At 46.9% G+C, this 25,580-nt stretch overlaps 5 protein-coding genes across 8 annotated transcripts, besides 1 other annotated feature; 2 read left to right on the top strand and 3 right to left on the bottom strand.

The window, feature by feature from the left end:
- Positions 1–41: 41 nt before the first annotated feature.
- Positions 42–5,823, bottom strand: CG14196 (uncharacterized protein). Its single transcript, NM_133139.2, has 5 exons — positions 5,296–5,823; positions 2,292–2,456; positions 1,882–2,152; positions 488–1,723; positions 42–296 (listed from the first exon to the last, which is right to left on the bottom strand). The coding sequence occupies exons 2-5, from the start codon at positions 2,448–2,450 to the stop codon at positions 160–162; spliced, it is 1,803 nt and encodes a 600-aa protein (NP_573367.1). The 5' UTR covers positions 2,451–2,456; positions 5,296–5,823; the 3' UTR covers positions 42–159.
- Positions 5,824–7,339: 1,516 nt separating this feature from the next.
- Positions 7,340–7,461: a mobile genetic element.
- A 152-nt stretch (positions 7,462–7,613) lies between these two features.
- On the top strand, positions 7,614–9,207 carry CG7889 (uncharacterized protein). The gene is made up of 3 exons (NM_133140.3): positions 7,614–7,794; positions 7,860–8,640; positions 8,702–9,207. Exons 1-3 carry the CDS (start codon positions 7,723–7,725, stop codon positions 8,806–8,808), a joined length of 960 nt encoding a protein of 319 aa, NP_573368.2. The 5' UTR covers positions 7,614–7,722; the 3' UTR covers positions 8,809–9,207.
- Positions 9,141–11,233, bottom strand: CG7992 (uncharacterized protein). The gene is made up of 3 exons (NM_133141.3): positions 11,037–11,233; positions 10,720–10,977; positions 9,141–10,378 (listed from the first exon to the last, which is right to left on the bottom strand). The coding sequence occupies exons 1-3, from the start codon at positions 11,095–11,097 to the stop codon at positions 9,255–9,257; spliced, it is 1,443 nt and encodes a 480-aa protein (NP_573369.1). The 5' UTR covers positions 11,098–11,233; the 3' UTR covers positions 9,141–9,254.
- A 1,388-nt stretch (positions 11,234–12,621) lies between these two features.
- Hs3st-B (Heparan sulfate 3-O sulfotransferase-B) lies at positions 12,622–16,028 on the top strand. 2 transcript variants are annotated; one of them, NM_001272773.2, is made up of 4 exons: positions 12,622–13,306; positions 13,722–14,185; positions 14,737–15,257; positions 15,434–16,028. In NM_001272773.2, exons 1-3 carry the CDS (start codon positions 13,124–13,126, stop codon positions 15,242–15,244), a joined length of 1,155 nt encoding a protein of 384 aa, NP_001259702.1. In that variant the 5' UTR covers positions 12,622–13,123; the 3' UTR covers positions 15,245–15,257; positions 15,434–16,028. The 2 variants fall into 2 exon arrangements, with proteins under 2 accessions (NP_001259702.1, NP_573370.1); NM_133142.2 differs by having other exon boundaries at positions 12,971–13,306; positions 14,737–16,028.
- A 65-nt stretch (positions 16,029–16,093) lies between these two features.
- rictor (rapamycin-insensitive companion of Tor) lies at positions 16,094–25,223 on the bottom strand. 3 transcript variants are annotated; one of them, NM_001298503.1, is made up of 13 exons: positions 24,970–25,223; positions 23,419–23,629; positions 22,810–23,355; positions 22,196–22,349; positions 21,402–22,137; positions 21,274–21,341; positions 21,030–21,206; positions 20,758–20,966; positions 19,801–20,589; positions 19,574–19,698; positions 18,586–19,504; positions 17,785–18,514; positions 16,094–17,727 (listed from the first exon to the last, which is right to left on the bottom strand). In NM_001298503.1, the coding sequence occupies exons 1-13, from the start codon at positions 25,031–25,033 to the stop codon at positions 16,705–16,707; spliced, it is 5,751 nt and encodes a 1,916-aa protein (NP_001285432.1). In that variant the 5' UTR covers positions 25,034–25,223; the 3' UTR covers positions 16,094–16,704. The 3 variants fall into 3 exon arrangements, with proteins under 3 accessions (NP_001285432.1, NP_573371.1, NP_001285433.1); NM_133143.2 differs by having other exon boundaries at positions 21,274–22,137; NM_001298504.1 differs by lacking the exon at positions 24,970–25,223 and adding an exon at positions 23,700–23,826 and having other exon boundaries at positions 21,274–22,137.
- Between the last annotated feature and the right edge of the window lie 357 nt (positions 25,224–25,580).

A 25,580-nucleotide genomic window follows, 5' to 3' on the forward strand; every position in this document is an offset into this window, starting at 1 on the left:
ATTTTCAAAGCATCCCAAAAGTATACTTTTCGAAACTGAATGCAAAAATTATCGGTCACATTTATTATACAAAACTTTTCCTTAAGTCTAACAAAAAAAAAGAGTTCTCCCTACGCTACAATGTCTTTGAGTTGGGGGTACAGCTTTCCGAGGAGCTCCTCAGCTGTTCACCAGGCGCTGTTTGCGGCGATGCCGCCGGATGAGGGCCTCCAAGGACCAGGATGTTGCTGCCACAAAGGACATCATATTGAGACAGTGCAGGGTAACCGAATAGTCGTAACGGTCACGCACCAGGCCTAAAAACAAGGGAAATATTAACATAACTAAATTTGCATCCATGGATAAGATATTTCATTATATTATCAAGGAGATATACGGATTCATATTCATGTAGATATATGAACAAATGATGATACTTATGACAGTATCCTTTTTTACATCCACATTGAACAACAAAGGTAATGTATCAGATTCTATAGGCACTCACCGACAAATGGACCACCGATCAGGGTGAATAGTCCCGAGATCAGCAGTTGCAGTCCCGAGGCGCCTGGCAGGCGGTTCAGAGGCACATAGCCGGGTATGATCAGTGGCCAGAAGATGGTACGCACTCCCTTGCAGAGACCGATCCACACGAAGCTGCAGAGGATCAGGCTGTAGGAACGCGTGCAGGCCACCACTGTGCGGCCGAGAGCGATGCCCACCACGCCGATGAGGAAGAATACCCGGTTGTCCCACGGAATCTTCTCAGTGAGGAAGGGGACCATGAAGCGCATGGTGATGTCCAGTCCCGCCAGCAGCGACATGGCCAGCGTAATCTGTGGAGTATCGAAGCCAAAGTCCACCAGAATGAAGGGCGTCAGTATGGAGAAGTTGAGCTCCCCAAAGTTTATGATGGTCAGTCCGGCCACCAGATTGACGAAGGTGAAGTCGCGCAGCAGGTCCAGATCGAAGAAGGTCACCACCTTGGCCAGAAAGCTCATCTGCGGATCGTGCAGTGGAGCCGACTCCATTCCCGCCTCCTCAGCCTCGGCTTCCTTCTCCTTTCGGTTATTGTTGTGCTCCTCCCGCTTGGCCGAACACTGGCAACACAGCTTGGCCTCCAGGTTGGACTCCACCCGCTCCCTGCGAAAGTTATTGGGGCGCAGGAACTCATCGCTCTCGTGGTTCTGCTCCTCGCTAATGGGACAATGCAGTCGCTGCGTCTGCTCCAGATCCTTGGAGCTCGAGATGGTGCGAAAGCGAAGGCGGCCCGAGGTCAGCGATAGCCGGGATCCATACCAGCCATCGTTGGCGCGCGAGAGCATCGGTGTGCCGGGCTCACAGATCTCGTAGCCCGGTCGCTGGGCATCGTCGTCCTGGCATAGATACTGACTGGAGAATATGCCGCCCGGCTCGCGTTTCTGCTGCCACGAGCAGTGGGCACACAACGCCTCCGCCTGCTGCTCCTGATCCGCCAGCTGCTCCACCGGTGGCTTCACATGGTACCGAACCGGCTGATAGATCAGGGCGCAAACGAACGAGTGCAGCGAGATGGCGGCGAAGAGTAGCGTGGTCCCCTGCACCCCGTAAATGGTCAGCAAAAAGGTGACCAGATGCGGCAGAAAGATCGGTCCCAGACCCGTTATGGTCCACGAAAACCCGGCCGCCCGACGACGCTTCTTCTGGAAGTACGTGTTGATCGCCAGCGAGGAGGCCGACACACTAATGCCCATGCCAAAGCCTGTGGATTGTTCAAAAGTTAGTAGACAAGCTAACACAATTGCTTTCAAAACAAAAATATCCAATAAAGTATAATTTAACTTTGCAATTCATTAATTATAATGTCAAAGGATAGTTTTGAACGACATCTTGAGTGCATCGAGATGCCTTTGTACTCACCAAACAACAGGGCGTAGGCCACCATGTAGCTGAGAAAGGTTTCACAGAAGGCGGTTAGTATGAGACTCCCGGAGATTAGCAGAGAACCGGCCATGGCCACCTGGCGAAAGGTGAACCTCCGGAACATCGGTCCATTGAGCAGACCCGTGCAGGCCGATACGGCCGGATTTGCGTTAATGATGGCTGTAATCTGGGAACTGGACATGCCCAGATCGGACAGGCGCTCCCTGAATAGAAAGCCAAACTGTTGCAGGCAGGGGTAAATGGAGAGCTGTAAAGCAAATCTATTAGAGTTCTTCCGAGTGATAGGACTTCAATAGGAAACAGTAACTATATGCTTATGTTCACCTAACATTCACTTAAAATATATTTGACATGGAAATGGATGAAATTGGCTTAGTTTTACCTACATTTGAAACGCCAGCGGCGACGCAAACGATCCACGCCCATCCCGCGTCGGGCGCCACAAAGTCGTCGCCCAGATCGCTCTTGTCGTGCTTGTTATAGTACCGTGCACGGGAGACCCTGGGCAGCGGTCGCGTTGTGTCCTGATAGACCTTCTTCTCCATGGCCAACTGTAAGCGAATCAGTGAGAAATATTGTATTAAAAGGCATGTCCGTAACCCTGAAAACAAATGCAAATAGGGAAGTGATATGGGAAAAATTCCATTGAAGGCAGCTGGCCGAGTTCGTAAATGATTTACGGCAATTACTTGGCGCAATACGTTAACGATCACTTGTCACAATTAACCGCATACGGGTTATAAAGATGCCATCCCAGTCGCCGCCAGCAGGCAGATCGGTGGCACAGTGTTGTTGCCATCTGATCAGAACCCGGGTTCACGATTGGGTACCAAGAAACGAGAATACCAAATCTGACATTCGAAATCTCCGGTTTTCCAATGCCTTCTCACCCTCTACCTCTCCACCAGCAGCAGCTTTCCTTATCAGCGGCGTCATGTGACAGATTTCCACCCAGAGACGCAGACCAAAACCAAAGTTAGCGCGCAAATTGTGAATCATATTTATGTCCTCTACGCACACAGAAAGATGCTAAATGTGGTTGATGGTCTAATGAGGAATGTCATATCTATGAAATATGCATCTTCTGGCAGTCAAAAACTACGATTAAAAGATACAATTTGTGTCAGATAGAACCAAGTGTAACAATGGCTCATTTTGCATCATCAAAACCTATTTGAATATTAAACATTTCTTTAGAGTATTTTTTTGTGTGTGATGATTGAGCGTAGCGATTCCCCTGCCCAAGGTCAATGGTGTCTGGTCCGTAAGATGTCCACTTATCAGTAGTTCGATTCTGTATTCCGTAGTGCTCCAGATTCGATCTACGTTTGGGCAAAATTTGAATTCCAGCCAATTTCAGATTCTAGATGGTTTCGAGTGTCTGCGGATTCGGTGCAAGCCACAAGACTGATGGCGAAATGGGAAATGGAATTCAATGGAATGAATCCGAAGCTGAAGTAATGACACAACTTAAATGGTAGACGATGGTATTATTCAATGAAGTTAACTACAATAGTTCCTCACTAAAGCAATTGCAAATAGAATGCTTACTTCTCACCCTATAATTGAGTAATGATTTAGTTTTACGAGGTGCGAGAAAATGTGATAACAAGCCCCCACTGATAGCGACTGAGGTCAAATCAACCAGTTCGATTAGTATAGCTCTTCAAAACTAACCACAAATGGCTTGCAGACAACCGGTGGAAGATTTGATTTGCGAGCAAGTGTGATAAAAGCCCACTGATAGTGACTTAGTTCAATACAACCAGTTCGATTAATAGAGCTTTCCAAAACTAACGAAATGGATGGAAGATTCGATTGGCAGGTATCCAAAATATAAACTATTCCACTGAGAACTGACTTGCGTGAATCGCTTCAATTAAAACAATTAGCATTCAAGCTATTGAGAAAACAATCAAGAATGCCACACTACATACATAGTACGTAATACTAGTGCATATTTGAGAGGCTGAACCCACACGTTTTTATAATATACATATAGTAGTATAAATCTATACAGTTTTTAGACTTTCGATAATTATAGCACAGCTGCCCTAAAATGTTTGCACTTACGTTTTAATGTAAGCTTGTGGTTGTTTAAAAGTTACAGAAATATTAAATTTGCACGTCGCTCGTAACTTATTTGACAATTTCTCATAACTAAGTCACGAATACACATAGCGTATTTCGTATTGAAACAACATGTTTCCCATTTTCTCGTTGTTTCACTAAACCTTAATTTGATTTCCAAACTGTATGTAATAGTTTTTTGCTTTTTGTCGGAAGCTTTCTAAGCAACTGAACTTTCGTAACATTATGAAATAGTATAGATTTTTGTCTATACTTTTTACCCAACAATGTTTTGGGTAAACATCCATGCTATTGCCAATAAGACCGAAGCCGCTAAACACTTAATTGACTGAAGTTGATGGAAAACAATGGGCCCAGGCCTAGATACACAGATACAGATACAGATCGAGATAAGCAAAGCCCAGTGACTATGGATCCATCGATAAGGTGATAAGATTGCGATGGGCAGCGTGGTTACATGTGGCTCTGGAGTGGAAGCCACATATTTGGCTACCAGCTGTGCCCCCAGATAGCCAATGATTCGATTCGATGGGTTGTTGACACTTTCCCGCCTTCGACTAGTTTTGGCATGCACTGAGAACGAAATCGTGGAGTTCTGAACTTAAATCAAATTAAAAGATGCATTTAAATCGATTGAATATCACTGCACTTAGATCTTTGCATTTCAAATGCAATTCAGAAAAACATTGGAATTTGTATTCAGAAATTCAGTACATTATAAGTGTATCTTATGCTTGCAAATATGAGTAACTTACACCTCAGATACACATCCATACATACATATGTATGTCTAATGTACTTAATGTTTTTCACAATGCAAATAGCATTTTTTAGATTTTTTATTTAATAATCAGGGTCTATACATGTATGTATCAAAAGCTGATAATGTAGCTTTACTTTTTATTCAAAGAATTTATTTAATTTGGTAGAAATTTGTTAAAATTCACTGGGTAAACGAAAAGTTATAGAGAAATGAGAAAGTTATCTATACGACGAGTATCTTTCAAGTCGCTGTGTTCTCATTAAGACATAAATTAAGAGTTTAGTTTGCGGTTTTTTAACTAACTTACAGAATGTTTTTGGCCACTTTCCGCCCTTATGTCACTCAACTCAAACGAGGGCTATAATAATCTGAAAACCAATCAGGTGTTTTGAACATCTGCTGATAGCAGGGCAAAAACAAAAACGATTCCAAAAGACGTCGGATGAACTCGTGCGAGGTGTGTGATGTGAACGTGTCGCACCCATCATATCCCATCGCGATTCCAATTCCCGATGCGATTCCGCCCACTTACTTACCTGTGCTCCGTACGTAGTATTCTAGTATTTGGTATTCCCAGTGGGATCCGCGTATAGTATCTCCTTGGCAAGTTCGCCAATTGGCAGCACAGTGCTTCCTGCGCCAGTGGTTTATGGCTTTTATTTTGGGTGCTGGTGCTGCTGCTGCGGCTGCTGCTAATGCTATTTATTTTTATACACCACGAGATGCACTCACTAGCGGACCAAACGACCAACCGAGTGACTGAATGACTGAAAGACCGACTGAATGGCCTGCATCTAATTGAGAGGCGCTATGTGGACTACGACTGAAGTTCAAGGTTGTAGCATTGATGGTTACCACAGGGAAGGCTCAAGGTTTGCCACTCCTTGCCTTAAATCACTGCGAATGCTCTATAGAGCTATATTCCCAAAATGCCACAAATTCCACGATGCCCGCGATATGATCCCGAAACCAAATCCGAAACCGAATCGAAAACCCAGCTAAAATCTCATTTGACGAGGGCTCGACGTAATCGCGGTACTTCCATCGCCGCCAGCTGCGAAAATCAACTAAACCGAATCTGAACAGAACCCAATTGCTATGGGCATGAGCCGAGAAAGCGCCGATGGGAAGATCGGATCGACTAACGCCAATCGATCGGCGCTACGTCCACGTAATAGCAGCGCCCACTGCTGTTGGCTAACAGGGCTGTTCGGGTTTCGACCATCCATTGACCTATGTATGTCTATCTGTCCATCCATCTACTCGTAGTAGTTCCTTCTTGGACGCGCCATCTAAAAACTACTGGCGGCTCCAACCTATCCATCACAAATTTCGGTTAACATGTGGTCTATACACACATAATATACACACGTAAATGCTACGGATTTGTTTCCGGTGTGGAGAACCCAAATGCCCAAAAGTGTGCAGCGATTTTGTAAGCCTTATCCATATACACAATCCCATTTGATTTATTGACCAAAATTATGAAATTATTATGAAATTATGACTTGGATTACTTTAATTTGCTTATTTGAATTTTATCTACCCAGCTTATAGTATAGAATAACTCATGATTGATGGTCCACTTGAGACGAAAGAGTATTCTATGCGAATTTTTTTTTTATGTAATATAAGCATTGCTTAACTATGTGTATTATATCTTGTCTCATAAGAAGTTCTTGTTACTTAAACATAATATATACTGTTTATTTAAATTTGATTTTCTATTAACATGATATAGTTAAGTTTTAAGTAAGTGCAGGTATATTACATAAATCTACAACTAAGCTTTTCTCGATTTTAATAAAAACTTTAATATAGCGTATCATAAAAATCACCTGTTAACGACATAAAAACTATTGATATACATTTTCATTCAACTAAAAAACTGCCATATCTAAGATATAAGTCACGCTTTGTAAAAATATTCGAGGTGGACAAAATTCATTTGAAAGGAAGTCTCTAGAGCCAAGTGCTTAGACGTTATGGGCGTAGAAACTGTAGCTATTTATAGAAGTTTTTCCGCTAAGCTAACGTGTTTTTCCAAAATTTGGTCATATTTAGTTGTTTAACAGAAAATATAATATTTTAGGTTTTCCAAATAACGTTTTGTTGCGGGAGAAAACCAAATCGACATAAACTCTCATTTTGAAAAATGGCCAATTACTTGTTTTGAAAATATATTTCAAACGGAGGTTTAACAAGACTTCGGTTTTTTTGTCAGTAGCAATTAAAACGCAACTGATGGGTCTCAGTTCCAATTTGTTGTACTTTTATCGGAACCATAAAATTTTGTACCTTTTGATGTATCACTCGTTATCTGCCAACTACAGCAGATTTTCGTTCCTTGTGTGTATACATACTTATATCTACATAGCACACTCTCCTGGTGCGCTTCGGCACTACGTGGACTGCCGTTCACAGTGATGTATTTAATAATAAAAAATATTTGTATGCCCGTTACTCGTAGAGTAAAAGAGTATACTATTCGTTGGTAATAGCTAGATGGTAGCGTTTCCAACCATAAAAATTACATATATTCTTGATCAGGACCAATAGCCGAATCGTTCTTTCGTGTGATAATTCTTTGTTTTATTTTTTTTTCCCAAAGTCTATAATATGCCATCAAAATAATTGAATTCCGCTAATGCATTTCCACTTGCTGAGTATCTGATAGTCGGGGAAGACGACTATAACATTCTAGATTGTTTTGTTATTAGGCAAAGATATTTATTATAGAGTATTTGTTTTGCCGTATCAATATTACTCGTAATATACTCTATATTGTTAGGTACTCGCCAAAGTTGGGAATACCCCATTTGTTTTTCCGTCAGAGAGTGTTTTTGGTAATTGGTCACACTGCTCTCCAAGTGCCGGGTACAATTCACGTTGTCACTTTCGTTCGTCTGGGAGTGGGTTTTCATATCGAGTAGCCGAGGAACTCGGAACTTGGAGCACGGAAAATGTCCAGAAAGTACGGCAAGCTGCAGCAGCAGTTCCTCTGTTGCTATCCGGTGAACAAGATGGCCTGGTCGGTGAGTAATCCATGTGATACATTATGACCCGGCCACCTGTTGAATCGATTTGGTGTCCATTGCAGTCGGTCACGCTGCCCCTCAGCTGGGAGGATCAGCAGGAGCTGTTAGCGGCCACCTGTGGCCACCCGATGAACCAGTGCTATCCTGTGCGTCGCAGCTACCTGGAGGCCTTCCTCAAGCACCTGCTACTCCTGCTCGGAGATCAGGAAGATCTGCACGACGATATATACAGCAGCTTGTGCGGTCCGGTGGCGGAGAACGAAGCGAGCACAGGGTCATCCACGTACGCCTACAAACATTATCTCCTCGAACCGGGCGCCCACATCACGCTCCGTGAGTCCACCAGCTTCGTGGCCGAGGGCACAACGGGATTGTGCACCTGGGAAGCGGCTCTGGCCCTCGGCGATTACCTCCTGCAGCACCGCGACCTGGTGCGTGGCAAGAACATAGTGGAGTTGGGAGCCGGTGCCGGGCTGCTGGGAATCATGCTGAAACTACCGGCCCTGCAGCTGCAAGTGGGCCAGGTCCTGCTGACCGATGGCAGTGAACCCTGCGTCCAGCTAATGCGCGAGAATATCAGCCTGAATTTTCCAGACACGCCCAAGGAGCAGATGCCCCAGGCGGAGCAGCTAAACTGGGCTGCGGTCAGTGAGTTCCCCTGGGATTCGCATGCTAAAACGGATCTTTTGATAGCCGCCGATGTGATCTACGATGATTCCCAGTTCGATGCACTGCTGGGTGCCATGGACTATTTGTACTCCCGACGCGGAGGTGGACTGGAAACCCTGCTGGCCAGCACGGTGCGGAATGTGGACACGCTGCACAAGTTCATGACCCAGCTGGGTGAGTCATGTCATATCTCCAGATGGGGAACGCCCGCATAACTAAGCATATTATCCTCCAGGTGACAGTGGCTACAAGGTGACTCCATGTGCGAACGTATCGGCCTGTGCCAGCCACTTTTGTCGCGATCACACCGCCGCCGTCCAGATTATCTCCATAAGACGCTAGTTTTAGTCCTAAAATAAACCTACACCACGTAAACAAACACCCACTATCTGGAACCCACTTAAGGCCTTGATTGTATCTCTATTGGGATTGTTTGGAAAATTGGAAAAGAATTTACAGCTCTTTAATGATGATAAAGATACAACTGCAAAACCTTTTAGGCGGATCATATGAAAATGTGTATATCAGAAGTTTTGTATCTAATTTCCAAAGAATTTGACTTAAGCAGTTATAGTTCTATATTTAATATTCTTAAGTCGTTTATATGCCTTGATATATAGACGAAATTTATAGCTTCTTCAACTCAGGCTCCTATTTCTGTTGTCACCAATTGTATGTGGATAAAGACTGAGAAGTCTTTTTATTTTCGATTCATTAAATACTGAGTATTTGTGATAAGATAAGAAAGTGTGTGTGTACAGCTCGGGGACCTAAGCTCAAATTCGGGCTCACTGGTTGATGGTGGGAATGGTGCCGTCGTTCAGCCAACGGACGTTGAGCTGCTCGATCTGGTGCTTCATAAAGATGATGCCGTACACCTCGTACTGGATCTCCAGCAGCTGGGCGCGATGCGTCCGGGGCACCTTCATGCCCACCACGAGTGCCAGCAGCGAGGTGATGATGAGAAAGACGAATCCCTGGGCCATCAGAGTGCTCGAGTCGGTGGCATAGAAGTAGGAGTTCTTCGCATCCGCCACAAAGTAGAAGTACACGATGCTGGTGCAGATCAACTTGAGCACATACGAGATGCATATGATGCATTCGGTGAAGCGCAGATGGGTGACCTCCAGCAGGAGAATCTGCTGCTGCGAGTACGACAGGCCAAAGAGCACAAGGAGCAGCCAGAGCGACCACCTGGAGTCCGTAACGCTGCAGAGGATCATGGCCAGCAGAGTGAAGGAGATGAGGGCCACCTGCGAGCCCACAAAGGTGACCTTCACCGACAGGAACCACTGGCAGATGAGGGCCAGCAGGCTGCCCGCAAAGATCACCCAGAACATGCCGTCGATGCCGGAGAACTCTGTCAGCCGGATGGCCGGATTAAGGGCAAACCAGTAGACAAAGTACACGAACAGGGCGAACTGCACGGCCTCCGTGAAGAGGAGCAGTAGCATTATGTTCCACTGCTGGTTCTTGGTCACGTAGAAGAACTGCAGTCGCTTGATGACCTCCGATCGCTGCTCGAAGATGCTGCCATTCGAGTTGGCGATCCGCAGGTCGTTGTCCATGCTGTTCACCAGGTCGACGGTGCCCAGAAAGTGGAGCACCTTCTGGCCCACCAGAATGGCCAACACGGCGGCCGCCACACTCAAGTAGGTGCCGGCGAAGTTTACATAGATGCCATCGATCAGTTGCTCCGTGGTCACCGTCTGTCCGGCCAGCTCCTTTACATTCCGGCTGTAGGAGGCCACGATCAGGCTGACGGCGGACGCCACGCCCAGCAGGTAGCAGCTGCAGCTGCCCGAGAGGAACAGCGACCTGCTGCCCTTGGAGCTGATCGTGAGCAGGAAGCTATAGCCGGCCACGAAGGTCATGCTGTGCGCCAAGTACGATATATAGGCTCCGACGTGGTCTGAAGTGATAATAATAGTGGGATTAAGGAATTGGAAAAACTCGCTGAAATCATACATTCAAAACATTTCTTAACGATATTGATTTAAGAATATAGATTTCAAAATCTAGCCAAGATTGAATCATGCTCAACATACTCAGATCGAGATCGAATCATTTTCAGATTGCAAATCACTTTGCCTCTCTCTCTCTCTCTATTGGGAAATAAATTCAAGTATTGTTAACTGAAATCTATTTCAAAACTTATATGTAGAACATCCCAGTTCCAGCCATATAGATACAGATTGATTTACTTTTCACAAGCCTTTCGAAGCGAATTAATAGCCCATAGAAATGACTCACCAAATCCATCGGCAAAGTAGAAGCAGCTGCCTATGAGATTAAAGACTCCGGCTGCCAGGAGCAGCCATGGCTGCCAGTAGACGATGCACTTCTTCACGAACTTGACCGTCAGCATGGCCAGGGCAGTGATCAACGCCCAGCAGGCGCCCAGAATCAATGGTCCATAGTGAATGAGTCCAGCGTTGAGGTTCCGCTCCGCAACAAAGGCGCAGATCGTATAGCCAAAGATCATGCCGCAGGGCAGGAAGCACAGGCAGACTGGAAGTGAATGAGACGTAATCTCTGGACAAGGATCTCCATTGGCGTGGCTAACTCACCCACATAGCTGGGCGCATATTTAAAGAACTTCAGCACCAGTTTGCCCCACACATTCGACATTTTTGCGATAGATTTGCGTTAGTTAGTCCAGCAGCAGGGAGAGGAAGGTTCGTCTATCGAAGGAGCTTAGAGCATTTTAGCGAGCAGCTGGAATGGAGATGCCTACGATGCGACGCCGGACAAATGGCAAATGGGCCGGTGGAAGTCCGGCGGAGAATTCGACTGCGACGAAGGCGGCGCAGATAAGGCGATAAGATAAGCCAACCCGACCCGACCAGGTGCATGTGTGTGGTGGCCATGGATACACGGGCGGAAAAGTTGAGGGTTTGGGATTATCTAGCCATTTCTCCGCTCGGGTTCATGAATTATGATAGTCAAAAGGAAATCCGATTATGTTGCGCATCTTGTGGAGAAATTCGTTGGTTATAGATCAATGTTTTTTTTTGTACCTGAATGTATCTTTTTTTGAGCAAGTATCTATCTATGGCATTACTCGAAGTACTATATTTCCCATTTTATGTAAATATTTTTACCCCAATTTATATGATCGAATTTCCTGGCGCTTTTTTCGCCAGTGTATCCCAAAGTGAGTGACTAATGCCGCAGTGGAATAAGCCACTTGGACAGATAAACAGATGTCCGCCGGTTGATAAGCTCCTTGGCAGTTGGCCCAACTGAGGGCCCCTACTATTTACCACGCTGCCACGGAAACGTACAATTTTTTGGCCTTTCATATGCATAAGAAAACAATGTGGCAAAGGCCATTGGGCCATTCCAACGATAGGGCTTAAAACTAATCTCAAATGGCTAATGGTGATAGGAGTACGGGCAATAGAACGTCCGGCGATAATGCTTGGTAAATTGATTTCAATCCAATATTAAATGCCAGCAAGTACTTTATCAGACGCAAATGGGGTGGTTGGGTTGTGGGTGGGTGGTTGGTTGCCAAAGTGGGTGGGGGTAAGTTCTTGGTTAGTTTGTTTACCTTTGAGCGGAAAATTGATTGAAGCCGAGAGCAAAAAAGAGAGAGAGAGAGAGTTGCGACAGGAAGTAAGAAAATAAAAGGCCGTATACGAAAAGATTATGGTCGAATAAATATTAAGATGGCATTCCCAGCCTACATAACAAACTATATACATATATACATTTTTAGAAATAATAAAAAATATTAGAAATACTACTTAACGATTGCGTTTTTGGAGTACATTTTATCATGTATTCGTTGTGAAGTTAGAAATTAACAAATCAATAATGTCTATTATTATTGCTTAATATAAATATAACTTTATCAGACTTGGAAATTAATTACTAACTTAAGTGAAATACTTATTTATTAAGATTTGATTTGTGTAGAAAGCAAAGATTTCGTCAAACCCTCACAAAGCGGAAATTCTTCAGATTTTAGTATCTTTTGATTTAACTATATATGTCTGCTTTCTTTCTTAAAGACATGATGTGATAGCAAGCTGTCACTACATTAATTATCTGCTACATTCAAGACTTGGCACTTCTTTCGGGCAGTGTACATTTGCGACGTCACACCAACGGCGATTCGACGAGCTGGCGAGAGAGCAAGCAAAACGCTCAGTTGCATAAGCGTCCCGAGACGAGAGAGGATGTGTCCAATGCGCCTGTGCGCTTCCCAGGCGCAACCATGACACGGCCGCTTCCCCCACCCATCCTGTCATCCTGCACAAACGGAGCCGAACCGGCGGCCCAGGCAGCGCTTATCCGCTGGCAGGGCACCCCAATGTCTTGGCCCTGCCTTATCCCTGGCTTTCACTTCCGCAACTCGGCTGCGACGACAGCTCCGGCACTTGCAGGCCGAACTCGTAGCGCCAGCACCACCCCAACCACACCAACCACCCACCAGCCACCTAACAGCAGCAGCAACCACCAGCAACTACCAGCAGCTCCAGCGTTGCGAACAGCCCCATTCCTTCAGTTGACTTCGCGTTGGCGGTAGCCGCCAGCCGCTGCTGCGATTGCAAATCACAATCGGAATCCGGATGCTGCAGGCAGTGCTCCGGGGCGACTGAGTGGCAATGGAATTTGACGGAGCGCTCGGAACCGATTATACCGCCAGATGCGAGACACGGCAGCCACTAGCGCCCAGCCAGCCATGATTGTGATGAGCATCTGGTGCAGCAGCCTCAGCCTGAGCAGCCGCAGCCTGGCCATCGCCCTGGTGATCTGCGTGACTCTGGTCTACTTCTCCTACAGCTTCAATGCCTGCCTCCTGGCCAGCATCAGTCGCAGTCTGCAGCAGGTGAATATGTCCACGAATCACTGGACAATGTCTAAGTGTAGGGGCTAAATGTATCCAATATCCAATGCATTTATTCATGAAAACAAACTGATAATTGGAAAATCGAATATAAAGTTTCGCTACACACATGTGTAAAGTGGAGCCAACTCAAAATTAGGGGGGGGGGGGGGGTTGTAATAATCCCCAGCGGTTTCAAAACATTTAACAAGCTGTCCAAAAGTGTGCTGTGAAAAGTTTAAGTTTTGTCTTTCGCTGAACTTTGCGATGCTATCTACATACATATATACGATTATATATATGTACATTTATAGTTGCATACTTTTCGGCATACTTACAAGTTGGGCATTTTCATAAGCCAATATGTTGATATGTTTCGCACGATGTGTGGCATTGACCTCTGACCTCTCCCGCGCAGAGCAACTTACGCAATCTACTGGCGCTGACCTCCTCGCCCCGCAACGAGACCAATAACGCCGCCAACAGCAGCAGCAGCAACAGCAGCAGCAGCAGGAACAGCTCATCCACCACCGGTGCTCCGCCGGCACAGACGGTTACTAGCAGCCTGGATGGGGCGCCCAAGTATCAGCTGCTCCGTCAGCAGGGGCTCCGACCATCGCGCCACCTGCCCGACACGCTCATCATTGGCGTGAAGAAGAGCGGGACGCGGGCGCTGCTCGAGTTCATCCGCCTGCATCCGGACGTGCGGGCCGCCGGTTCGGAGGTGCACTTCTTCGACAGGCACTACCAGCGGGGACTACGCTGGTACCGCCACCACATGCCGTACACTATCGAGGGCCAGATCACCATGGAGAAGACGCCCAGCTACTTCGTCACCAAGGAGGTGCCGCAGCGCGTCTACCACATGAATCCGGCAACAAAGTGAGCTTTTCTACATCAAACCTATTGTGATCATAATCGTAAATTGTTACTCCATCAGATTTGATAGAACTTAAAAACGGTCAATTCTTAAAAATGATATTTTTAGAATACTGCACTTTATCCACAAGACTGTATTTAGTCATAGCATACTTTTTAGCACCTATAATAGAAGTGTTGAAAATTGAAGAGAGATACTTTTTAAGGCCGATTTGATATCCCTTAAATATTGAAACCGTACGTAAATCGTAGCATACTATATAATAAAAGTGTTTCAAACGCTTAGCTGAGATTTTTAAGGCGGATATCCCTTAAATATTGAGTCCTTTTAAATATGTGCTTTATACACAAGACTTTAGAACTTGTTTTAGGTTTTATCATACTTTTAAGCACCTTAAGTGAAATGGTTTTCGGAATACAACATTCGATTTGATCAACATAGAAGGGATTAACATTATATTCTAAATGCATTATGCGTTTTACATTAACCCTACGTATCTGGACCATCAATCACTAGCATATCTTCACTTAACCTCAATTTTATACGCCCGTAGATTACTGATTGTGGTGCGGGATCCGGTGACGCGGGCCATCTCCGACTACACACAGGCGGCGAGCAAGAAGGCGGACATGAAGCTCTTCGAGCAGCTGGCCTTCGTCAACGGTAGCTACTCGGTGGTGGACACCAACTGGGGCCCGGTGAAGATCGGCGTCTATGCACGCTATCTGGAGCGCTGGCTGCTCTACTTTCCGCTCTCGCAGCTGCTCTTCATCAGCGGCGAGCGGCTGATCATGGATCCCGCCTACGAGATTGGACGCGTACAGGACTTCCTCGGTCTGAAGCGCGTGGTCACCGAGAAGCACTTCTACTTCAATGCCACCAAGGGCTTCCCCTGCCTCTTCAAGTCGGAGGCACGCTCCACGCCCCACTGTCTGGGTAAGACCAAGGGGCGCAACCATCCGCACATAGATCCCGGGGCCATCGAGCGCCTCCGGGAGTTCTACCGGCCCTTCAACAACAAGTTCTACCAGCTGACGGGCATCAACTTCGCCTGGCCATAGGATCCACGGCTGGGTGAGTAGACGGAACTGGGATACGTGCAAGGCTAGTACCGAAATGGATTGGATTGGCCAGAGGCTAGGCACCTTCACTGATCTGCTCAATTTACATATCACATCCATCCCCATTGGAGTATGCTTGACTATCCCTAAGCCCTAATCCCTAATATCTGGTATCAATTTCCGTTTCAGCGGGCGTGAAATGAATGGAGTTTGAGAATAGGAGATATTGTTGTTGCTGGCCACGGCAACGGACTGATATTGTTGATTGCATTTTTGATACATATAATTGTACTTATATATAGTATATACACACACACATAAAGTTAGTGCTCAATTAATTGTAGCTTTATCAGGAGACAAATTCAACGAAGTGCGCAACCTGAAAAGTCCGCACTCAAACAATACGGTTCCTCACTCCAATTCAATTCAAATGAAATGAAATGAAATGAAACTCACTTTTCCCACTATACTCGAATGTCAGGCAGTTGGACGTGGAGGAGCCACGTTCGATCCGAGATGGACATGGTTCCCCCGTCCGCTGGGCACACACATTGCTATGTACTACCACTACCTAAGATCATTATACCTAAGATCATTATGTGCATTTATATACAAGAATAGTGAAAAAATAGAGCTTACTACGAAATTCCTACAGTCTCCTAAACTAAACATATACAAAATATTGTATGCATAGTTCCAACAATTTCAATTGCATGACTCAACCAATACGATTGCTTAGCCAATTTCAATTAAAAAACAAACTAAATAAATCGACCTTAAATCTAGTCAGCCCCTAAGAAGATTGTTATCTTTCCATACGATTTTAAGTAAATAGCACTTGCTGGGTTTAACTTTTTCAATTTTTATAGTTTATTGATTTCATTTCATTTTGGTTTTAAAGTGATTGTGAACGATTCACGGTATGCTTCTTGCTTTGTTTTCAACAATAATGATAATTTCTTGGTTTAAGGTTTGTGTGGTCTTTTTGCTTTCGCCTGCCACTGGGTCTCTTTTAGTTTTAAGTACATTAATTAAATAAATTGCGGTGGTTTGTGGTTGTTTCTTGTTGCTTCAAGGCAATTATCCAATTTGCTTTCGATCTGCTTCTATAAAATATGTTGGTACACGCTACATAAGAAAATTATATATTATTTTTTGGGATTTTTGTCGTTTGTTGGTTTCCTGCTTACGGTTATGAATTTCTTTAAAAATAACTATGCATAAGTGGTGATCGTAAAAGTAACTATGGTAATAACTTTAATTTTAACAAACTAGTCGAAAATAACTTAAATCCTATAGTACGGATTGCCTTAATCTACGTAGCTACATGTTCTTTGATTTGATATATTACATTTATCCGATTGGTTTCGGTTTAGGAAGGCGGGCGGCCAGTAAACGAGATGTAAGAGTAGGCAGTGCGTCCCCATTGGGCTACTTCAATTGATCTTCCGCCAGTGCGTCTAGGAGTTGTCACGCACAGTTGTCAGTCCCACACCACCGGATGCTCTTCTCGCCTTCGCCACCTCATCGAGGACCGCTTCCGATTTGGAGCTCTGCAAGCGCTTCTCGCAGTACAGGCTGCCCACCGGCCTGGCCATCGATGCCGACAAGCTCTTGGTCACAGTGGAATATCTTAGGGCTGACGAGGAGTCATTGCTGCCACCGGTCCGCTGCATAATTGGCAGCGCACTTGTATTCACATCTGTCTGAACCGTGGGCTTGGACTCGATTAAACTTTCGATTGGTGGAGGCGTTGGTGTTCGCTGGCTGCGATTCTTGATGGGAAACTTGTTCTTGGTGCAGCTCAAATCGAGCTCCAGCGTATAGAATCGTCCGCGTGTGAATTGCCGGTTTTCATTCTTTAGACTTGTACTAGCATTATCAGATGCGCTTGTCCCAGCACCAGCGGAGTTTGAAGTTGCCGCACCTGGCACCAGCTGGCTTGCTGTGCATGTGCCAATGCTGCTACGATTGCTGTTTCCTGTGGGCAGGGCTGTATGAGCGGTGGTCACCGAGCTGGCCTGGGTGCCGGCTCCACTGCCGTCGCAAACATCCTCACCGGAATCATTTTCGCCATCGGTACTGGACAACGAACTCTCCGTATCGTCAATGTGCAGCTGGTTCCGGGCCTTTGCTTTCGTTTGAGCATTGGCCGGTTGATCGGCAGGCGATGACTTGTTTATCCGTGGCGACTGGTCCATCAGCAGGTTCTCCCAACTAGTCTCATAAACGCTAGCCAGTTGGGCCGCCGGTTTAGGCTTGAGAATCGTTTGCTTAAACGGCATGGCCTGCATTGCCGTGGGGGCCGTGGCCTCTGCTTTTTCCTCAGCGGAAAACTTACGTGCCCCGATTATGAGCTGAGGCTCCACGTAGAACGAGTCAAAATTAAGGTCCAGAAAGAGCTCCTGCAGGAAGCGGCGGGCTATCATCCGATAGCTACTCCGGCCTATCGTTTTGCAGGCCTCCGAATAAAGGCAAATATCCTAGAGATAAAAACGTGGTAAGTACGAACCATCATTTGGATTTCAAATGAGTCTCACCTGAAAGGCGTGCGGGTGTTTCTGCTTAAGCTCCAACAGAGCCATTTTCGACTGCTTGGCACTAACGGGATTGGCCAGACGCTGCACGTTGTACAGAATGGAGGCCGTAAGCCTGTCCGGCAGGCTATCCTCGCTCAGCATGCTCTCTGGGGAATGGAAGCTGATGTCGGCGCCAAGTGCCGCTGAAGCTCCTTGGGCAGATGAGCCACTCTTTTTAGCCAAAACTGGTCCAGCCTGGATGCCGGCTGCCACCAGAGCTGCTGCTGCACTGCTGTACAGCTCGCAGGGAGCGAGGGATGCGCCTCCTCCACCATTACTATGGCTGCCGCTGTCATTACGCTGCTGTCGCGGGGAGCGGGCACAATGGAGACACAGACTTCGCGAGTGCTTGGCGCCTTGCTGCAATTGTCGTGTTTGTCGCCGACTTGCAGACGAGACGTCCGACAGCGATGATATAACCGATGACTCGTCGCCGCCCTCATTGGTGAGTGAGTCATTGAGACACTGTGGCCGTAGCATGGTGTTCAGCAGATTTATGCCCACTATATCTTGGTCCTGGATATCCCGCGAAACGTACGTTCGACTGAGGTTACGCGTCGGAAACAGGTCCAGAACGTTCTTAGGCAAGCAGATACCCGCATAGCATGGCCCTTTCAAATCATTAGGAGGCAGGAACTTGGGAGCATTAAGCGTGGGCAGAAGCACATTCAACTCGTCCGCGGAGAGGCGTCTATGAACAGATTACCAAGCAACGCTATTAGTACCTCTTAACGCGACTACCATCCACAAAGGATGACTCACCTATAAACATCACTTAGCTGGCGGTCCAAGCTGCGTACCTTAAGCCGACGGTGGGAATGCGTCCAGTCGAGCTTGCGCATCTGAACCTCTGGTGTGTCCAGTATTTCCGCAAAGTCGTAGAATTCCGCCGAAGATTCGGAGAATACGGGTCGGCTGTGCTTGCGCAGGGAGCGTAGCTGGACATAGCCCTTCATCGCCATAGGACTGAGGGTGGAGGGCAGCATACTGGTGGCTAGCTGATTTCGACGAAACAGCTCATCGCTCTCGAGCAGATTGGACATGCTTGGAATAGGACTCAAAGGGAATTGCTGTAACTCATTGGCTGCGGCGGCATATGCAGCTGCAGTGCGTCCGGTCACCGATTCGCAGCTGCTAACGCCGGAAGTGTTTGAATCCGTGCACGAGTTGTAGCGTATTCGATGCTGATACGGCGTTGGGTAGAGAACAGCTCCCGACATCGTACCTACACCACTGCCCAACAAGCTGATCACATCCGTGGTCTTCGATTCGGAGAGCGAGCGTTGGTGCTTGCCCTGACGCAGATTGCTACCTTCTGGCAAAGTCTTTGATTTGGCAGCCACTCCAACCAACATTCTGGGGTGCACATCATCGGTCGTGGTGCGAACACTGTCCGTGGTCGTAATCGTTGCATTTGGATCCTGCACTATAGGATGCATACCGACGACTGTGCCGGCTACACCCCCACCACCACCACTCGCATCAGTCTGATCGGCGAGCATGTGCCAAAAGTCTGAGCCCGTTTCGTAGAATCTTTCTATATAGTCATCCATCATGGTCATATTGTCCGCCGGCACGTCCTCGTAGTAATGTCGCACCGGTGTGTACTGGCTGGACATCCAATCCTCCGGCTGATGCACGGGCCACATTGTGTTCTTGTCATGTCGCACGCTCAGCCAGTCTGCAAAACATGCATTTTTCAATTAGGACACAATCAGTTTTTCAAACACATTTGTGATGGGACACTTACTCAACTTAAAAAGGATATTGGCACCTGCCTGTGTGCCTGCGATAAGACCTAAGGCACTAAAACAGGTGGCCCTCACCGAATATACCTCGCATTTGGTCACCAGAACAATAAGCTTCTCGTATAGTCTACAAACAATAAATAACTTTGTAACATCTTGCATCTTTTGTGTATACTCTTTCAAATTCGTGGGACACGATTCGAAGTTATGTGATATGTATGTGACTTACCTGGCATTCAGTTCGACAAAGTATTCAATTCCATTGGAGTGGGTTGAGGCGTGGGCCAGTGCCCAAATGGCGGCCTTCAGTTCAAGGCACTCGGCATCGTCCGTGCATTTGGCGCGTCTGAGCAGTTCCAATAGCTGCGGCAGGTCTCCGTGCTTCCGCAGAGCTGTCATACCCTGGCCAGTCTGTGCCATTTGCCCGTACAGATGAGGTGCAACGTTTGGTGGTACAGTCTGTGGTCTCTGGTTGCAATTGCGACGCGAGTAGTAGCCATCCTCATTGCGGATGTGCAGCGTCAGGCTTGAGTGGGTGTCGGCTTCCACGAGGAGCACGTAGCGCTTGTTGTACCCATTCCGCCAGTAGCGGATCTCATCCTCGATTCGTGCCATCGTACTGTTCAGGCCGCGGGGCAGTGAATAATAGCGGGCCATCAGCAGCCGTCCTGCATCACCACGATGCGTTAGATTGGGCCACCGACTGACAATCTCCTCCAGGTAGTACTTGTCGTGGCAGGCCTCCTCCAGTACATCCATGGCTGCCAGCCCCACGCTACGGTCCGAATCCCGCGTCTGGTTGATAATCAATGGAATGCCCCATACCTCAAAGTGAGGCAGACGGGCACGCAGCAGCACTGCCATGAACTGGGTGGAGTACAGACGTCCGCGTGTCTTCGCCGACGTAAGCGCCTTTTCCAGCACCTGACGTGGTAGCTTCTCGTAGCTGTAGTTCAGGCCGGACACAATTAGCTTCACATAGCAGACGTGGTCCGTCACCCGCACCAAATTGATCAAGCTGAAATTAAGGAAATCTCGATTAGCGAAGGTCTTACTAGGTTTAGTTAATATTGAATGAGTTAACCCCTTCCGATTAGTCGATTCGTTTTGGTCTAACATCTTTAGATTCTTTAACCTAATTTGACAAGATTTAAGTCAAATTATGTACATATCACTCAGCACTCACTATTCAAATACGGTGGTATTTTTGAGTACTTCGATGCCTTTTACGGTTCGGCACATGCGTCCGATGTAGAGGAAATACTGCTGACACATCGTGTTATTCATATGCTGTGGACTAAATAGACAGTCGTGTGCACGATTCGATGTGGTGACGGCCGCCAGCTGTTGGCTGATGTCCGAAAAGTAGTCGGTTATAAAGCGCATACATTCAAGCTGCAAATTAACGAGTAACTTTAGGCTATTTTCACTAATTAGGCCATCATTAAGAGAATCTACCTCATTGCTGGACAGGAGGACGTCAATTAAATCCAATCCGGCACTGACATATGTAGGCAGCCTCTGTCCAGGCACCAAATCCTGGTGAGAGAACCGATTATTGCGCGGCTTGTAGAAGTCCACGAGTCGCTTCAGGAACTTTCCTTGGGTGTAGTCCAGTTTGCGGATTAAATTCGACTGCAAATGTTAAGATGAGAATCGTTTATAAACTGGAGATACCATAATATTTTCTGATTTAGTTTACCTTCAGTATGGTGGTAATAACATCCCAGTCCCAAAGATGCGCGTCCGCTTGGCTCAGCACACGGGAGTCTGTCAGCAGCCGATTGAAGGCTCGGAAGTTATCATATAAGGCTTGCGGAAGGAACTTACGCTTCAGTCGAAAACTGGACCTCGACGAGGTCGAAGCCTGTGAGTTGGACTCGTCGCTGGAGGAGACAGAATCCAGCCGAGAACGATCGAGGGTGCCGCGAAACTGAGTGACAGGCGGTACCGCAAATGCCGCCGCCTCCGCCGTTTCCTGCAACTGTAGCACAGGACCCGCTTGCTCCTGCACGTTGAGGTGCCGACGAAACAGTCGCGTCTGGATGAGAGCACCGCCCTGGATAATGCTGTCTAGGAATAAGCTGCGCGACGCCGGCCGCTGGCGCAGCAACTTCTGGTAGTTTTGCAGAGCGGCCACCGCTGCATTGGCCTGCTGGTTCCCCAATGTGGCATGACTCACCAGCGTGGGCAGTGCCGGACTCGTACAGCAAATATCCGGGGGCAGGTGGGTGTGCATTAGCTGCAGGATCTTGCCAATCAGCACCGTAGCCTGTACCGAGACGAACTGATCGCTGCTCACCACAACCTCGACGAGCGCATTGAGCAGTCCAGTCTCGAGGAAACAGTACAGCATCAGCGCCAGGTGCTGCTCTACTACGCTCGGTGCACGCGCCGCCAGCGTTGGCAAAATGGAGCGCCCTTCGGCGGACACGAAACCATTGCTCAGCAGCCACGTGTCCTGGAAGTCCGACGGATCCACAGCCTGCAACGCCACCGCATAGTCATCCGTCCAGGTTGGCTGCGGCAGCGTGAGCAGCTCGTACAGCAAATCCAATATTGCTTTCTGTTCAAATTGCATGTTCAGTAAGTTCAGATCGATACTAAGAGGGGAATGTACTCACTCTGACTTCGATCTGGTTCAAATACAGAGCGTCGACTATTGCTTTCAGGCCTGAGGGTTTGCTAGGATCACAGAATTCGAGGGTGCCCGTCCAGCTGCGCAGCACAGACAGCAGTGCCAGCCGACAGCTGGTGTAGCGAAGTTCGCGCGCATCCCTGAAAGATAGTTTTATTTATAAAAGAATGATGTAACTGATAGCGCTTATCTACAACTTGTAGTAGTACATCTTGTGAAAAAACTTCAGTAGATGTTTGTGGGATAGTCTTGTTCGATTTTCCAAAAGTGTTTCGCCCGATTTAACTACTCATTTAGAGCATGAAACGAGGTCAATGGCCGTGCTGCCTTTAGTTATCTATTTTAGAATTTCATGTTTGCATCCGCTGTTTGATAATCTCAAAAGACGGCGTGATGTTCATCGATTATTTGGTTACAATTCAACAGCAGATATAATTACTCTACATTAAATTACTTTCGGCGAATTAATGAGTGAAGTGGATCCGTCTTACATCTGGCTTGATAAACTGCTTTTTGTTTTGGGTAACCCATTTGTAGTATTCTGCAGCCAAGCTGCAGTATTCAAGGAGGGATTGGTGGGATCTTCACTAGGGCACTCACTTGTTCTTATCGACGATACTCTGCCGGTAGGTGAAATCGCAATAAGGAGCTGCCAGGCAGTCCAGCCGCACACCGCAGATGTTCCTCGTTTGCGGCCACTCGAGCAGGTACAGAAGCACGCCGCACAGGCTCTCAGCGATGCGGGGATTGTGGCACTCTAGCACATTGCGGGTTATGGAGGTGACGCCGCCGCAGACGATCAGCAGCGCCGGATTGAGCACAGCGAACTCTGCCAGGGTGGCCAGGCAGGCACGCAACAGATTGTCGTTCTCCTCGATGCCGCTATCCGCCAGCGAGACCAGGCAGCGCACCACCGCCGGACTGATGTCCTCCGGCGCGATGGCCAGCATCTTGCGGACCAGCTTCAGTGCCTGGACGCGCTCGTCGTCGTTCTTCAGCATTAGATCGATGGAGCGGCAGAGCAGGTGCTGCAGCTGCAGTGCATTGAACGTCTTGATGTCATTGGGCGTGCTAATGGCATACCGGATCGTTCGCAGTGCCGCCGCTCGCACTTGGGTGAAGGTGTGCACCAGTGAGGCACTAAGGCTGCAATTAAGGGCGATCAATTAGCCATGTTAAGAACAATGGTTTCCCCAACGGGCATCTTACCAGTAGAGCAGCTCCTCGGTGGTGAAGCGTATATTGCTGTGGTGGGAGCCCTTTCGGGCCCCCAAACAGAGCGAGGCCAGCGCGTTGAGCAGAAACAGGCGCTTCGTGTCCCGCGTCTCCTCCAAACAGAGCATCGAGTATATTTCGAATGCATTTTCGGCGGCCGATCGCTGTGGATCCAGGCGGTAGAAGTCCTCCGGATCCTGCGAAACTGTAATGGAGGAAAAGTTTCATTGCTTTTCTTATCAGATCCGTACACACTAATTACTAATTAAAACAACCTTTTATGAATGAATAATATGGCCACATCGATGTACTTGAATATTACATAAATATTATTTGCAAGTAATAGCTTTTTCGGATATGCACATGTTCAAATCATCATAGTACATGGGGTTTTTACGGTCAAGAGGAGGTGCACACATGCATGCACACAGCGACTTGCATTAGAAAGCCATCAAAGTGAAATTGATCGTGGATCGTGGAAAGCTAATCAGCTCAGCCGCTGCCTCTGTCTCTGCCGACGCTGACGCAGGCTGTGCACGTGAAATGACAACAACACAGCGTCATAACAGTTTCGTTGTTGTTGCAGTTGTCGTCGTTACAGCTAACTGTACTTGCATGATGGATTTGGTTGGAAAAGGGGGAGAGCGACAGAGAGAGAGAGAGAGAGAAAGGAGAGAGCATGACGAGCGAAGAAGAACGAAAGAGTGAAGGACACGATGAATGGAAGAAACCAAGCTGAGCATTTCGTATGTTATTGTTTTTGTAGTTCTAGTAGTGGCTGTTGTTATTGTTGTTGTTTCTGCTGTTGCTATCGCTGTTATTGTTATGGTCGATGTTTAGTGAATGTCTATGTTGTTGCTTGTGCTGCGTCATCGTTTTTGGGGGCTCTCTCTATGCTGTGGCGACCGTTCTATAAATAATCGGCCAACATGTAGTCGAAGAATTTGGTCAAATGGCAACAGCAACAACAACAAAAGTAACCAAAATAAAACCAAAAAATACATAAATAAAAATAAAAACTAAATAGAAAATAGAAACGAGAACAACAACAAATGTATAAATAACGGAGGAAACACTGAGGAGATCAGGAGAAATGTTGATCAGAATGCCATGCTGTCGATACATGCGTACATCACTGTTGCATCGCTGCTACATCGTTACCGTTATGGGCAATGCTGCCAGTGTGCTCATTCCCGCCCCCCTCAACAACATATTATTGTTGTTGCTAGTTGCCATCAATGTCAACAAAAAAAAGAACCCTTTGCTACCAATTATTGGCCAAGTCCAATAAACAGAAGGCTGCTGGAGGGGTAGGTGGGGTTGGGGATGAGGTCGGCTCAAGATCCACAACAACAACAACAACAACAACAGCTGCTGCTGTAATGCTTATGCCTCGCCGTAATGCAAAATAATGCAAACTGAATGGAATGGCGGGGGTCGGTGGGGCGAGCCATGTGAGACAAAACGTCGAACGGAGTGATTGCGCCATTATGCCGATGCCACCGTCGCCGTGTTTGATGTCAATTAGCACATTCGTTACATTACCTTTGATGCGTAATTGTAATTTGCTCCGCTTGCCAAAACGCCAACTGGAATGTTGGGAGGCCATCGCGTTGCTTCGCCTCTTTTTCGATTCGCCGATGGGGGCGTGGCGAGGCGGGTGCGGCGCCGTCGCCCGCTCGCCTATTAGCTGTATGTCGAACACACACCCACACACCACAACACACAGATCACACTTAAATATATTGCTTTTCAATTTCACTTGCTGCACAATTTACATTTTTTTTATTGCTCGCCGCTTTAAAGTGACCGTCGTCGGCGCAGGAGAAAAAACCAACTACGAAGCGCCACCGCGGGCACGAGAATTTGGAATATTTACGCGACTTTCAATGAAAAACATTTCATTTTACACTTACATCTTACATTTACATTTGACATACAATTTTGCTTGCTTACTTCCTCTGAAAGGCTAGTGTCTGTAATATAATGAATTTCTTGTGCACTAATTATAAAAATTGAACGGAAATATTCAAAATATTACCTGAGAAATTCGAGGACAGCTGAATTACCCCCAGATAGGAATTCTCCTTATCGTAGAACTATTTTATATGATTATAAATTACGAAATTAAAACAAATACTGTAAGGGAAAATTTA

This window comes from Drosophila melanogaster, chromosome X (assembly GCF_000001215.4).
Source record: "Drosophila melanogaster chromosome X".
In the NCBI taxonomy this organism is placed as follows: domain Eukaryota; kingdom Metazoa; phylum Arthropoda; class Insecta; order Diptera; family Drosophilidae; genus Drosophila; species Drosophila melanogaster.

Excerpts from the sequence above, each read along its gene's own strand:
- CG14196 (NM_133139.2), bottom strand. The coding sequence starts at position 2,450 with ATGGAGAAGAAGGTCTATCAGGACACAACGCGACCGCTGCCCAGGGTC. Across the intron at positions 2,153-2,291 it reads TCGCCGCTGGCGTTTCAAAT|CTCTCCATTTACCCCTGCCT; the intron begins GTAGGTAAAACT and ends TTTGCTTTACAG. Across the intron at positions 1,724-1,881 it reads GGCCTACGCCCTGTTGTTTG|GCTTTGGCATGGGCATTAGT; the intron begins GTGAGTACAAAG and ends AACAATCCACAG.
- CG7889 (NM_133140.3), top strand. The coding sequence starts at position 7,723 with ATGTCCAGAAAGTACGGCAAGCTGCAGCAGCAGTTCCTCTGTTGCTAT. Across the intron at positions 7,795-7,859 it reads TGAACAAGATGGCCTGGTCG|TCGGTCACGCTGCCCCTCAG; the intron begins GTGAGTAATCCA and ends TGTCCATTGCAG. Across the intron at positions 8,641-8,701 it reads CAAGTTCATGACCCAGCTGG|GTGACAGTGGCTACAAGGTG; the intron begins GTGAGTCATGTC and ends ATTATCCTCCAG.
- CG7992 (NM_133141.3), bottom strand. The coding sequence starts at position 11,097 with ATGTCGAATGTGTGGGGCAAACTGGTGCTGAAGTTCTTTAAATATGCG. Across the intron at positions 10,978-11,036 it reads ATATGCGCCCAGCTATGTGG|TCTGCCTGTGCTTCCTGCCC; the intron begins GTGAGTTAGCCA and ends ATTCACTTCCAG. Across the intron at positions 10,379-10,719 it reads CTACTTTGCCGATGGATTTG|ACCACGTCGGAGCCTATATA; the intron begins GTGAGTCATTTC and ends TTATCACTTCAG.
- Hs3st-B (NM_001272773.2), top strand. The coding sequence starts at position 13,124 with ATGCGAGACACGGCAGCCACTAGCGCCCAGCCAGCCATGATTGTGATG. Across the intron at positions 13,307-13,721 it reads TCAGTCGCAGTCTGCAGCAG|AGCAACTTACGCAATCTACT; the intron begins GTGAATATGTCC and ends TCTCCCGCGCAG. Across the intron at positions 14,186-14,736 it reads CACATGAATCCGGCAACAAA|ATTACTGATTGTGGTGCGGG; the intron begins GTGAGCTTTTCT and ends ATACGCCCGTAG.
- rictor (NM_133143.2), bottom strand. The coding sequence starts at position 25,033 with ATGGCCTCCCAACATTCCAGTTGGCGTTTTGGCAAGCGGAGCAAATTA. Across the intron at positions 19,505-19,573 it reads CAATATCCTTTTTAAGTTGA|ACTGGCTGAGCGTGCGACAT; the intron begins GTAAGTGTCCCA and ends CATGTTTTGCAG. Across the intron at positions 17,728-17,784 it reads AACACCCGCACGCCTTTCAG|GATATTTGCCTTTATTCGGA; the intron begins GTGAGACTCATT and ends TTTTATCTCTAG.